Genomic DNA, 14,378 nt, shown 5'->3' with positions numbered 1-14,378 from the left:
GGGCTTGGACATTAGCAACACATTTCTATCAGAAACAACACCATAGTCATGACACAGGATGGATGACACAGGATATGGATGTTTCTCAACAGTAGCAGAAGCTCTGCTTTTTAACTAGTAACAGAAATTACTTATGAAAAAAGTCCATATGTGTTAATCATAAAATGCAGTTTCTTATTTCTGTTAATTTGAGTTTATTCTTAGAGTTGTGGTGAGGTACTAATGGTACTGCAAGGAAGTCAGTCCAACCAGAGCCATGCCTGTGCTGCATAGAAATGTACAGAATGGTACCAGCTTTTCACACAGAAGAAAAAAAAAAAAAACATCACTGCAGCAAGAAAGTGACAAGAAACATACTGATGGTAGTTTTCATGGAAAATACATGAGGCCTGAGCCTGGTACAAAAGTATGCTGATGCCAGTGGAGCTTCACATCAGTATGCTGCTTCAGATCTCTCTATACCTCATTCAGCGTGATAGGGCAATGTTCTAAGATATCAGCTCTTCCATATGGATGGCAAGTGTTACAGGTCTACATTCAAATAATGTTGCCCTATGAATAAGGTTGTACCAATTTAGAACTGCTGTATATTTGATCTTGCCTATCAGATTTCCAAAAGGTTGCCCTCTGATTTTACTTTTGCAGTGCTGGCTGTGCTCATGCAAACACCGTAGCTACTAAACTATTTGCTCATATAAAATTGCAGACACAATGTTACTGATACAAAATCTCACGTCACGTTTGTAAAATGTATCATAAAATCCCAGAGGCTTTCCCCTCCCTTTTGAAATCAAATTTGTTTATTATGTATTTGAAACTGTACAAGCTGTTGTAATTTAAGCTCCCTAGCTCAGGCCATAGCCTTACCAGAGCCATTAATCTTAAAAAAAAAAAAAAATTATTGCTCTGTGTACATTGAGCATGTCAGAATCTGGAACAGTTATTCCAGCTCTCCTGTGTCATATATCAGTATGTGCAGTGAGTGGAAGGTATCACTGTATTGCAATCACCACATCTCCCTTACTCTGCACGGTAAGCTAGGAGTATGAGTCATAGCACAATACCGACTTAAAGTTTTAAACTCTTATTTTTCATGCATATTTGCAGTTTCTTAGGGGCTATTTAATTTAGTGTGCCAAAAAGAGCTTGAAACTTTACAATATTTATGTTGGCAATGTTAAGATTCTTATCGTAAGAAGTGTGTAATCAAAAAGCACTTGAAAATAAACAATGAAATTGAAAAAGTATCAGCACGGACTGTATTTCCTTAAAACTCTGGAAATTTTGGAACCTGCACCATGTTGGTAGGAGGCCTCACTGGGAAGTAAATCTCTGTGCATGATGAGGTGATAGAGGATAAACAATCTGTATGATAGCATTTTTACGGCGTCTCCTCTGTGTGTTTCCAGTGAGAGCTGGTAGCTTAGCCAATAAAGAGAGGGTGTCTTTGCAAAGCCGGTATGGATGGATACTCTATAGTATACTAAATCAGTTAAGGTAGAGGTAACAACTAAGGTGGGAGTCAAAATAGTGTCTGTAGGGAATTGAGACAAAAATGTTTTATTTGTTTTTTTTTTTCTTTACATGTTAAACTTGACAAAAAATATTGATTTTACAATAGGAAGCATTTTCCTTTTTAGGATCTACAGAACTGTTTTCGAGAGCAGATACGACTTCAGGCCCAGGTGAGACTTCTGGAACATCGTGTGAAACAGCAGCAGTTAAAAATTATACAGCTCTTAGAGAAGAAAGAGATACAGTACAGTGACAGAGGAGATGAAAACAGTGCCATTGACTTGGGAGGAAAAAGACAGTATTCAGGTTAGAAATGAAGCTATTCTTTTCATTTCCGTTCATTGTAGTGATACCCAGAAGCTTTAGCACAATGAAGCCCATTGACATATTGTTTTGTAGCTCACAGAAAATTGTTTGTTTAAAGCACAGTATTCAGCTGCTACCTAGGCGTGTGTTCATCTCACATAGTATAAATCAAATCCAGATTGAAGAGGTTTATTTATTTATTAATAGCAGGTAATTGAAAAGCAATCAGTGAACAATACATTTAGAATCAGTATCAGCAATGCAACTGATAATAGTTTGGTGATATCCTGGCTGTTTTTTGATCTGGTTGGTGATCATCTTCAGTAAATTTCATTACTGATAATTCACTGTTTATCATTATCATTTTAGAGGCAACTATCATCTCAGAAAAGATAGTTTCAGATATTGTACTCACACACAGAGTTTGTATACTCACATTCCTATAATGTCAGTGGTTATCTTGGTCATGTTACCACCAGGGGGTTGTACAGACACCCTGACATCTATGATAACTCAGAAGAAAGCCATGCTTGCTACAAAGAGCTATACCTTTCAAGTGGTCGGGAGTAGAATGTGGTAAAATGGTTTGCTTTTACTTTTTGTTTATTTTAAGTGAGATATCATGATAGAAATATATTACACAGGAGCTGTATGATCTACTTTGTTGGTTTCTTAATAGATTTTAAGATGGCATTTTTGACAGACAAAGCCCAAAAGGATTTTAGGGGCTTAACTGTCAAAAATAGTCTTTTCTTTCTCAGCTGCGAACAGTAGTAAGGTTCCAACTGACGTTTCTCTCAGTATAAAAGAGAACTGTTTAAAGGAATACTATAAATAAAAAGCAATACCTAACCGTAAGATGCTAGTATAGGTAACAATACCAAATAATAATAATAATAATAATTGCAATAGATAATTCTAGTGGCCTGTTCCTTATAAGATGAAACCATTTCCAGACTATGCTGGTTATGGGGAAAATATGGCTTTTGTGGTTTTGCACGTTGAAAAGAACTGGTTTCTGTTACAAAAAGGCAAATCATGCTAAAGAATTGCAAGTACAGCACCTCTGCAATCCTGAAGCTTTTGAGCATTCCCATCTAAGAAATTCCTAATGAATTCTTAATTATCTACTAAATGCGGTAAAACTCTTGTTGCGCTGTAGAACATACTTGTCCTAATAACTCTTAGAGTTACATCCCGAATGATTTAGCTTAATACAGCTAAGGCAGATAAACAAAATGACCAGGAAGGCCTCAGAGGACGGACAGATTACTAAATGCAACTACCTAAAATCTACAGTGTTCTTCCAACAGAACATTTTGAAAACTGACATGTAGAAGTAGAAGCTGTTCAGTACAAAATTACTAATTTTTCCCATTTTAAGATGCTTAACTGCCAAAAATTGGCAGCATATTACAGTCTTAGGTGGAATTGCTAGCAGTCCAAGGAATATTAAAATGTCTTTGGTGTTCTGTGTTATCACCAGTAAAGATGTTCTCCATCACAATAGTACTTTTATTCCTTTAATATTGGGGTATAGTGTTTTATAATTGCTAACCCAAAATCAATGTTTGAATCTAGCTTTAAAGCTGAGAGCTTGATTCCACTTGCAGAATAGCTTAAAGAAGGAGTTTTAGAAATTATTTGAAAGGCAATGGGATTAAAGAAGTAATATGTTAGAGAGTTTTGTTGTACAAGAGTCAGCAATATCCCAACATATATTAAGTTCTCCATACTCTGCTAATTAAGTAACTCATTTGAAAATAGGATGTGTCTGCAAAATAGGAAAAATCATGAAATGGATGGACACATGGCTAGCAATTTAATGACCTTACTTAACTGGAAGTTAAGATGCTCAACATCCAAGTCCAAACCCCAAACTGATAAAGACACTCAAAAAAAACCACCTGCCATGCACAGTCCTCTTTTTTAATACAATAGGTGTGCGAGTTCCGATCTGTAAAGTCCCTGAAGCATCCATGTTTACACAAATAAGCCTGCAATTGTGATATCTGGATCTCTTATATTCTTTGTGTTGCAAAACTGTGACTGAGTTAGGTTCAGCTCCAGACTTCACAGTTTCTAAAATACTGGTTTTAAGTTGGTTTTATTCTGGTGGTGATCTAGTCTCTCTGCAGTGGAAGAAGGCAGTGTGTTAACACGTCATTGCTGGAGTGAGGTCCAAACTCATCTCAAATAAAAAAAAAATCCCAAACAATAGTTGGATTGAAAATACAATTTAGGCGTCTGATTCTTGGATGGCGTTGCTTTCTAGTTGTCCAGCACTGGAGAGTCTTAACTCCTATAATTTTTAATAGCCTTGCTTGAATATACTTGTAGTATTTATGCTTCTGGAAGAAATCACAACATAAACCAAGGCATCACATATAATAAAATACCACTAAAATAAAATTGAAAGCAGTTATAAGTTTGACTTTAAATTTTATTTATATTATTTATTTACATATTCAGCATCCTAGAAGACTTTTTATTATTATGGTTGACTTATTTTTTTACTGGAAAAAATTATTAAAACCACATTCAGATGAAAAGTCTTTGTCCTTTCTTAGTGTATGCCTCAGTTTATTGTTTATTTTCCTAAAATGTGATTCTGGATAACAAATCTATGTTCTTGTTTTCAGTTTCTGCCGATTCCTCCTCCTCCCCCCGTCACCCCCCCCCTTTTTTTTTTTTACTTTCCTTATAGATTGGTAAATGTTTTTCCCTGTTGATATTGCATTATTTCATTCAAGCTGCTGTAGCATTTTAATGTCAACAGAGCTGGATAATTTGGAGTTAGACAGTGAGGAAGGAATTCCATAGTATATATACCTGCTTAAGATTAAAATGCACTTAGGTATTTTGCTAACCTACTGAGAAAATAATGGACACACACAAAAAAAAAAAGTATTTCTGCAAGCCAGTCAAACATTCTCTGCAAAGACATCTTGGTTGTTATTTAAAGTTTTTTTTTCTTTTTCTTTTTTTTCCTCTTATAGTTTGTTCAAATCCTGGCATAGCTATTTGTTTTCATTATAAACTGTTTATTTTTTTCTATGTCTAATCTTCACTGATGTTTTCACTAAGAAATATAATAGTTCACAAAGTTCCAATATGGCCTGGAAGTTCAGCCAACATGTTCATAAAGGATTCAGAGAAAATCTTGCAGTTAATAAGCTCTACTTTTGCCAGGAAAAACAGAAATGTTGAAAATTATACATCTTTTCTGTATGACTGCTAGATGGTACATACTGATCACATATAAACAAAGAATTCCTTTCATTTCTTAACTCCTAGAGGAAAAAAGATTATGCAATTACATTGCTGTTACATTTTCATGAGCTCTGAATTCTGTTATTGCTTTCATTAAAACCAACCCAAACCAGACTTAAAAATTAGTATCAAGTCGAAGTGGTATGATTTTAGACGTACATTGCGCTTTTAGGGGGATTGTCTTCTGTATATATTTGCACCTGTTTGGTACAAGGGACAACAGTATCAGGTCCAGCAATTGTTTCCTCTTTCTAACACTGGTGATTCCATACTCTCCTCTTTGGCAGTTTTCTCCTGTGGGCTTTGACACAGAAGCACATCTTTGTTTTTGAAGATTACCAAGTGGTTTATATGTAGAGAAATTATGTGATTGTAACAGGATTCTAATGTGGATTATACCATTGTAAATTGGAAGTGGTGCCACCTAAACCAGAGAAATTATTTTGCTACTCAAGTGAAGACAGAAATAATAGTGTTTTATGGTGGAAAAAAGATTCTTTCATAGAAATGTCAAAATAATTATAGCTCAATAAAGTTTTAAAGCAACATAAATACAAGAAAATGCCAAAAAGTCATAAAAAATGTATTTGCAGAGGTATTTGCTTTCTATTATCCAGGTTCATATGTGACTTTTACCTGACATGGCTTGATTTCTTTCATTGACTTGTTTTCTGGTTTTGCCAGTAAGTATAGGATTAAAAGAACTGTGTCCAATGGATATTTTATGAACAGATTGTGCTGAAATCTACAACGATGGCCACAAGCAAAGTGGATTTTATAAGATGAAACCTATCCAGAGTCCTAATGAATTCCTGGCCTTCTGTGACATGTCTGAAGGGGGTGGTTGGACTGTTTTTCAGAGACGTTCTGATGGCAGCCAGAATTTTGATAGGTAGGTACTAGACTTGGTCATTAAAACTGGAAACAAAGTGGAGAAACATAAAACCAGATGGAACTAAGTTAAACATTAACTTTAGAATTATATAAAGTTATTATGTCAGATAAAAAGTAGGAATAGTTATTCTGTGGGACAGCCTCCAGATGAGGTATCACTTCTGGCTCTGTCACAAACTCTCTGTATGATCCAAATCAACTCTCCTAGGTCAAGTTAATAAAGTATTTAAGTAAGATCTAATTTCATACCTTTCATAGCATCCATCTTGTTGGACTCGGTGCAGCGTGCACAATGTTAGACAGAAAGATAAGTCAGTACAATGTCCTTGAAATAGTAAGACATCTCTTCTAGTCTTTTTCTGACAAGTAGTGCATTTTACATAAGGACATTTCAATGTCAAATGCATTAACTATTTTTGGAGCAAGGACTCTTAATGCCAAGCAAAGGACTACATTGTGTTTTGCAAATAGTAAAAATGTAAAAAGTATGCAAGCAATATACTGGAAATAAACTACCATTGGCACACAAGTATGAGAGAAACCCATCACAGAGTAATTTGTGTTTCATAGTAAAATGCCTCCAGGGAAGATAAAATGTGTGAGCACTTGATATGTGGACACCTAAGCTCCTTACCTTTGCCAAGACTCAAGCGTTTAGAGGGAATGCCCAGAAGTGAAATTTTTGGTGAAATTTTTATATATTATATATATATATATATATATGCAAATATTAGATGCAACAGGAAGGTTTGTAGGACATCTGTTTTGTCCAATTTGCATTTCAGATATCTGCATCCTTCTGTGGATCTAAGACTTGTTCAGCCTGGAGAAGAGAGGGATTCAGTAGGACCTAATAGCAACCTGTCAACCTACAAGGAGATCACTAAGAAAACTGAGCTGTTTGAGAAATCGTTGAGAAAATAGGATGTATGTGAGACAATACACATAAATTGAAAGAAAGCGTTCAGGCCGGATATAAGGAAAATATTTTTCACTGTGGGAACGGTCAAGCAGGTTGCCCAAAGGGGATGTGAGGTCTCTTCAAGACCTGACTGGACAAAGCCCTGAGCTACCTGGTCTGATCTCATGGCTGACCCTGCCTTAAGCAGGGCATTGGACTAGATGACCTCCTGAGGTTTTCTTTCAGCTTGAAATATTCAGTGATCTATGATTGTATGATAAAATAAATATTCAAACATACTTCTTTGGTTACTCAAATTAGTAATTTATGCTCCTTTTCAGAGGCTGGACTGACTATGAAGAAGGCTTTGGAAATTTTGTTTTGACAAATGGTGAATATTGGCTTGGAAATAAAAATCTTCATTACTTGACCAGTCAAGGTAAGATTTGTATTGTGACAATAATCTTCTATTGTTTCTGTTTCTTTGTTCTTTCCAGTCCATTTTTTGTTAGCACAAATCTTGAGTTGTGTTGTTTGTCTGCATGGACCTCTCCAAAGTTTCAGAACAAAATACATTTGAATATGTATTGAATATGTATATAAATCTATATTGGAATAATTCTAAATTTTTTGAAGATGAAGCATGTGAATAAAGACAAACATAGCAAGATATGCTTTAATGAGCATAAAGAAATAAAATAAAATAAAATAAAATAAAATAAAATAAAATAAAATAAAATAAAATAAAATAAAATAAAATAAAATAAAATAAAATAAAATAAAATAAAATCAACACAATATGCTGTGATGATACAGATAAGATTCATGATAAAAACATAATGAGTGTTTTAATATTCTACTATAATGCTCTGCTCTGAGAAGTAGTGAGATAGGCTAGTTTAACAAAAATAATTGTTATTGTCTTTTCTTTAGGGAACTATACTTTAAGAATTGTTCTAACTGATTTTGAAGGAGAACGGCGTTTTGCACAATATACAAGATTTGGAGTTGCAGGTGAAGAGGTAATTAAATATTAAATAATGACTGGGAGGGTTAATGAAAATGTAGATTCTATAGACAGAGACAGTAAACATATATGTTCCTTTATTTTCATAAAGATTTATGTAAAACCTTATTAACTTGTATTCTTTCTTACAAATGCTTGAAATTTTCAAATATGTAATAATAGTCATTTATATGGATATACTGATTTGATTCTTTCCGTAAGTTGGATGAATTTTTTGTTCTAGAAGTCATGGATAAAAGCATTTTTTCCATTTTCATTTATATTTCTAACAATAACTGTACACAATGTTCTGATTTGTTAATATGTACTGAAGACTAACTCTAATGTTTTTATGCTGCTTATGCACAAATTTATTGACAAATTTTACCCCTGGTAAGCATCTGTACAGTCCCTCATTAGCTAGTATGCAGTGCTTAAGTGCCATGAAAATTCTGGGCATATCAATAGTAGCGAATGGAACAACGGAACAGGTTAGTTTCTTCTGTGTGGTTTCACTCTTTGATATGCTAAAAGCTAAAAGACATATTGGATTACTTTTTTTTTTTCTTTCACGTTTTTCATTAGCATTCTTATGAGATGAGCTGTGGTGAATATTCTGGCACAGCTGGTGATTCCCTGACAGGAGGGTTTCATCCTGAAGTAAAATGGTGGGCTGATCATCGAGGAATGAAATTCAGTACTCGAGACAGGGACAATGACAACTATGAAGGCAACTGTGCTGAAGAGGAAAAGGCTGGTTGGTGGTTTAACAGGTATTTTAATTTCATACCTGTATTATCAACTATTCTACTATGTATATATTCATACAATAATAACACATAGTCAAAGATAGGATATGAGTCAAAGATAGGATATGCATTGTTTATTGTAAATGCAGTCCGTCCTTGACCCCTACCAGAGATCTCAGTGCTGATAAGACCAAGACCCACCTTAGAAGTGCCAATACATCTGAACAGCTCAAGGTGTCTGTGAAATTTGCCATTTCGTTTGCATTTCATGGCCTATTTCCCATGGGCTTTGGCCATCTTTGTTATCAGACAGTAAGGAGGAGACAATTTTGTCCCTCTAAGGTAACTAGTGTTTACACAAGGAGGTCGCGTAAAGTTTGCCGATGTATCCCTGCTGTACTTTATTCCTGCATTTCTCCTTTATTTCACTAGACCAGATGCAGCAGTACTGACGAATGTCTGATGAGTTAAGCTAGTGCTGGGTTAATAAACCATAGTTTTTTCACCTCAGTTCACAGCATTTCATTCTTGTTATCCTTTCTATATCAAGATAGGACTGCATCCACTCAGTTTCTCTCAGTGCACGTGACTGGGCTAAGAGGAAAAAAATAAATAAATAGGGTTCAGTAAAAGAATTTTAAGACAATCCCTAAACACAAAATAGCAATTCAAAAGAAAGGATAAACCTTAGCACTGTCTGTATAGGCAACTATGTTGTTTCACATAATTAGATAGATAAATATAGCCATAGAGAGAAACGATGTAATATATCTGCGTAATAGATAGCTTTAAAATACAGCTCAGGGTAGCATACTACTCTCTCACTGTGATCTCAGTTCACTTGGCAAGAACTGCCAGGCTGGATCAACTCCATTGTTTCTCTCTGTTGTGTCATCCTTTGTTTCTGTTTTTTAACTCCTCATTTTCCAAATTCTGTTTCAATAAGTAGTCTCCAGCTGTGACCAGCTTAGCTGATAATGAGGTAGCTATTAGCTCAGTGTTTCACAATTAATTAATTATTTAAATATATTTCAGGGATGGTAGGTTGGTAGATTGTTTGAGAAATATAGAATAAAAACACATGTAGACAATTTTTTTTTTGCAGTTTTCATAAAAGATAAGACATAAAAGAGAAAAGCAATCGTGCTGGAGATACTTTTCCAATGAAATCAGAACTTTTGTGGATTTAGAGGAATGTCTAGACTTCAAATAGCACAGAACTGTGATACCATGACATGGAGTTTATTAACAGTGAATCATCAATCACTTATAGTCAACTACATAAACTTTTTTGTCTTTTAAAAACTTTTTTTTCTTTCCTTTTTAAATTTTATTTATTTTTTTTTAATATCAGATTGGTCCGGACAGAAAAGTGATCCCTTTGCAATAGTAACTGTAAGGCATAACTTGACAGTTATGAATACCTTGTAGTTGGTGCTACATAACTACTAAAGATAGCTGACTCCTACCAGGCTAGTTCCTATTATGGCTGTGTGTCTGACACTGTTAAAGGGACAGTCTGTCTGGATAATGAAAGTGAGTGACGAGTAGCGTTATTCCACTGTCTTGCTACTGGCTTTTTAATGTTAAGCCTAATAGAAAACTGAATCCTGCAAAATACTAGAGATTTTTGCTATTCTGAAATCCCACCCAAAAGAACAGCACTGGCCGGCTCAGAGAAAGGAAAGCACCCAGAACACAAATATGTCATGCACAGATTAGCAAACATAGAAGGAATTAGTGTTCTTGGCTGGTTTGTATAGGAGCTCCCAGCTATGCAGGAATTTTCTGTAGCCAGCTCTATGCTATCTGGACTAATGAAATATAGAAATGCCCAGATAATATGAATACCAAGGGATGTGATACAAGTGAGGCACAGGAAATAGCTCAGATCTCATTTAAACCCACTGGTCTTGCTCCAGCTCTGCACTTGTTAACTTGGACTTCTGCAGAACGGTCTCTCTGCATGACTTTGTAAGCAGAGATTTGCAGCCTGGATGCAAGTCCACAGAGCTACCTTCTCGCTGGTACTACACCCAGTTCATAGGGCTTCCTTCATCCAAGATGCTGCACAGATCAGTAGGTTCAAAATGGTAAAATAAGAGCTAACGAGTCTGTTTGGACATGAGCATGTTGTCTCCCCCAGCACTCCCAGTTCTCCCAGAGAAGCAACTCCGTCTCTCTGCATCTGTCATACAGTTAGTATATAACTCAGATAAAATGTCCGTGGATAATTGAGAGTTGACTGTGCTTCTGAAACTATTGCTGTGCAGTTTTTTGCTTTAAAAAATAGCCTATCAGAAAGAAGGGAGGAACATAGGCTAACTTTAAGGTGATTATTGACTTGCGAGTAATGAATGTTGCTTCATATCATATCGCATGTCAATTATTTCTTTAGTATGTCCAGTTACTTCAGCCTGTATCTAGTCTGTTACAGAATACTGTATATTCTTGGGCTTAATGCCTCCCAGCACTAATAACGAGTTGGTATTGGCTCATATTACTGGTGATAAAATCAACTTTTGACTCTTTCCAATAAAAGAAGTAGAAGAAAGGATTCAGTTGATCTAAATACCTCTTATCAATTATGATTCTTCTAACAAAATCTGTTTTGATTCAAAGTAAACAAAGTGCCTGCTCAGTGCAGGATTTGTATGGCTAGAAAGGCTGTGTCAGCTCTAATACAAGTTTGTCCTTATCAAAAACAAAGTCACTTCTGATACCTTCAGTTTATTCTCAACCAGCTTATTACCAAAATCCAGGTTAAAACTTATAAGCAGTAAATAAGCATATATGTAAGAGAATTTTCCTATGAGACTTTTATCGCTGTTTCTATTTCAGTTCTCAAAACCTGTTGTTAATAAAGTGTAAGCAAAGCCAAAGGGACTAGGATTTGCCAGTAATAATATCCATAAGGTTCGTTTGGACTGTTTTCTGTTTTAATATTTTCTGAAGTCAGCTTTTGAAATCCGTTGTGGTGTGGGACAGTTAGATATTAACAAGGCTAATAACAAAATACTGAATTGGCAGATAAGCAAAGCAGATTTATTAAAGTGTGCTGCAGAAGAACAATCATTTTGCTCTCTATATAGTCACACAAGGATCTATATTTCCTCCTTTCTCATAGAAATGCCAAATGAGTATCAAGTTTGTGGTGGTCAAGCCTTTTGGGTTTTGATAGCTTTTAGCAGCATGTTTAACAACTGTAACAACATTTCTATTTCAGTGTGTTTACCAGCCAAAAAGAACGTAGTTTGTACAGTCAAATAAAATGCCAGCTCTGATGATCCAGTGAAGTGGTACATATATGTTTAATTAGCTTTAGTAATATTATTGTTATTAATTATTAACAATAAAAAGCATCACTGTATTTCTTTCCTAGATTTTTGCTTGTTGTATGCTTTGCTGCTACACATGACCTGAAGGACTCTGAAATCACTCTCCACTGAAACAGATTAGCAGGCAAAACTCAGAGACCTACTGATGTCAGAAAGCTTGTAGAAAGCATAGAAATAACTTTTGTTTCAAAGATGCTATAAGCACTTGCAATTGTCCCCTAATTAAACTGTTCATGTTTAGAGGAACTGAAGTCCATAAATGTAAATTTTTGCAGCTGTCAGACAGGGCTGTTGACAACATAGTGACTTTTTGATTTGCAGAGAAATTACAGATGCTCTCCACTTTTGGACAAGAGGACTTACTTATGTTTTCCTTTACTTTTCCACCAGGTGTCACTCAGCCAACCTGAATGGTTTGTACTATAAAGGCCCCTATACTGCAAAGACGGACAATGGAATTGTTTGGTACACTTGGCATGGGTGGTGGTATTCTCTGAAATCTGTTGTAATGAAGGTCAGACCAGCAGACTTTGAACCTAATGTTGTTTAAGTATTTTATCAGGACGATTTGTCCAGTTAATCTTTTAGCAAATCAATCCAAACTAAAACGGATGGGCAGATTTTTGCTTCTCATATATGCTTATATAAATCTGGAATAATTCCTCTGCAACCAAAAGTTTTATGAGACATAAATCAGAAGAGAATCTGGCCTATGAATTCATAGTTACAAACACTACTGCTAATATGTCTATGGGTTTGTTTGTTTGTTTAAAAAAAAGGCAGAGTTTGCCTAGGAATAAGGACAGCTTCATAAACATGGAGCATTTTTGTCTTGGAACAGGTTGCACAGAGAGGTTGTGGATGCTCCATCCCTGGAGGTGTTCAAGGCCAGGCTGGATGGGGCTTTGGGCAACCGGATCTAGTGGGTGGCATCCCTGCCCATGGCAGGGGGGTTGGAGTCAGATGATCTTTAAGATCCCCTCCAACCCAAGCCATTCTGTGATTCTACGATTTTATGAAAAGTGCCTACAAATCCTTACACTTTTTTAATAGAAAAATATATTGTCGCTGTCTTGTCTCAAAAATTAAAATGAATTGTGTGTATTGCACACAAAAAATATCTAAATAGAACCTTAAGGCTGGTTTACTCAGTGGATTTACTTTCTCTAGAATGAACCAAGGCTTTAGAAGAAATTTCTTGTCTGTAAATTCCTCTGATTTATTTGTTGCGTGTATTGTGTACAGAACATATATAAAAAGCATAAAGAATGATGCAGGAACCTGGAGGAAGAGAAGGGATGCTACAAGGCAAGAATCAAATGAATTTCTAGAGATTTCATTTCAATTAAAGATTTTCAGACGGTCAGTAACTATGCCTTTCTTCTTTTTGGTAACCAGATAGATATCCTGGACTTTAATATATTGACATTTTGGAATTTACCAAAAAGTTTAATAACAAAAGCTGCAACTAATTTTAATGTGAGCTTTGCTTTGAACATAATGCATGTGTAGAGGGAATTATATTTCACATGCAGTCTGGAATCTGGCATTTAGCAGTTCTTAGTGCTTGACTCCATAAATCCTTACCATCTTTATGTATCTGTTAACTTCCACAACTCTCACAGTTTGAATGCCCTGTTCAGTCAGTTATAAGTGGTTCTGCTTCCAAGCCTCTATCTTCTCCTTTTCTTCTATCTTTCTCTGGGCTCTCTGGGCTTTTCCTCTTCTCAAGCTACAGATCCACATTTTTCTTGTACAAGAAAAATCATAAGAGAAACTCTGCCTAGCCATAGCTTTTGTGCCTAGCACCACAGGAGACTGTAACAGCCAGTAATAACAAAAATTACTGGTTGACGCATTCTGCCATGGAGAAGGATAGGTACACTCGCTAGAAAGTTACCTGATGAAATGTAATCCATTTTTTCAGCTGAGCAGATACAAATGATGATTTTATAAAACATGTGGATCTTAGCCAAATTTAGACACTTTTCTTTTCCTGCTTTCACAAAATAGATGCTACTTTTTTTGTGGTTGGACTATAAATCTCTCTCCTCCTGCCGAAATACAGTATTTGAACCTCAAGACCATTTTCAGTCAAGATTAACATAATAACTTTTGGCAATCTACCAGCCAACTCACATCTATATTTATATGAATACAAGTCAGCTGAATGAGAACTCTCTGCATGGCCGTTGTTCCTTCCATTTCCATGCTCTAAAAACAGAAGTTGGGTGAGAAGCCTTGAAATAAGTGCTTGGAGTAAGGGATGCTGGATCTGTAGAACAACTGGGAAAAAAAGAGAGGTTCATATAAAACAGTACCTCACTCAATAAAATAAATTACATCTAACCAAAAAATGGAAGTAAAGAAAAAATGGGCTTGAGGCAGCTAAAAAG

General features: G+C 35.5%; 1 protein-coding gene across 6 annotated transcripts in view; it reads left to right on the top strand.

The window, feature by feature from the left end:
• Positions 1-13,348, top strand: part of FGL1 (fibrinogen like 1) — a 36,216-nt gene extending 22,868 nt beyond the window's left edge. For all 6 annotated transcript variants that reach the window (XM_080589602.1, XM_080589597.1, XM_080589599.1 and 3 more), the window contains 6 exons: positions 1,641-1,821; positions 5,827-5,986; positions 7,231-7,328; positions 7,823-7,911; positions 8,481-8,668; positions 12,373-13,348. In XM_080589602.1, the coding sequence (XP_080445728.1) occupies positions 1,641-1,821; positions 5,827-5,986; positions 7,231-7,328; positions 7,823-7,911; positions 8,481-8,668; positions 12,373-12,532 (876 nt within the window). In that variant the 3' untranslated portion in view covers positions 12,533-13,348. The remainder of the gene's footprint in view (positions 1-1,640; positions 1,822-5,826; positions 5,987-7,230; positions 7,329-7,822; positions 7,912-8,480; positions 8,669-12,372) is intronic.
• The last annotated feature ends 1,030 nt before the right edge of the window (positions 13,349-14,378 follow it).

Source organism: Anser brachyrhynchus (assembly GCF_964034855.1).
Source record: "Anser brachyrhynchus genome assembly, chromosome: 4".
Classification (NCBI taxonomy): domain Eukaryota; kingdom Metazoa; phylum Chordata; class Aves; order Anseriformes; family Anatidae; genus Anser; species Anser brachyrhynchus.
The sequence above is the reverse complement of the archived record's forward strand: the minus strand, read 5'-3'. Positions and strand labels throughout refer to the sequence as shown.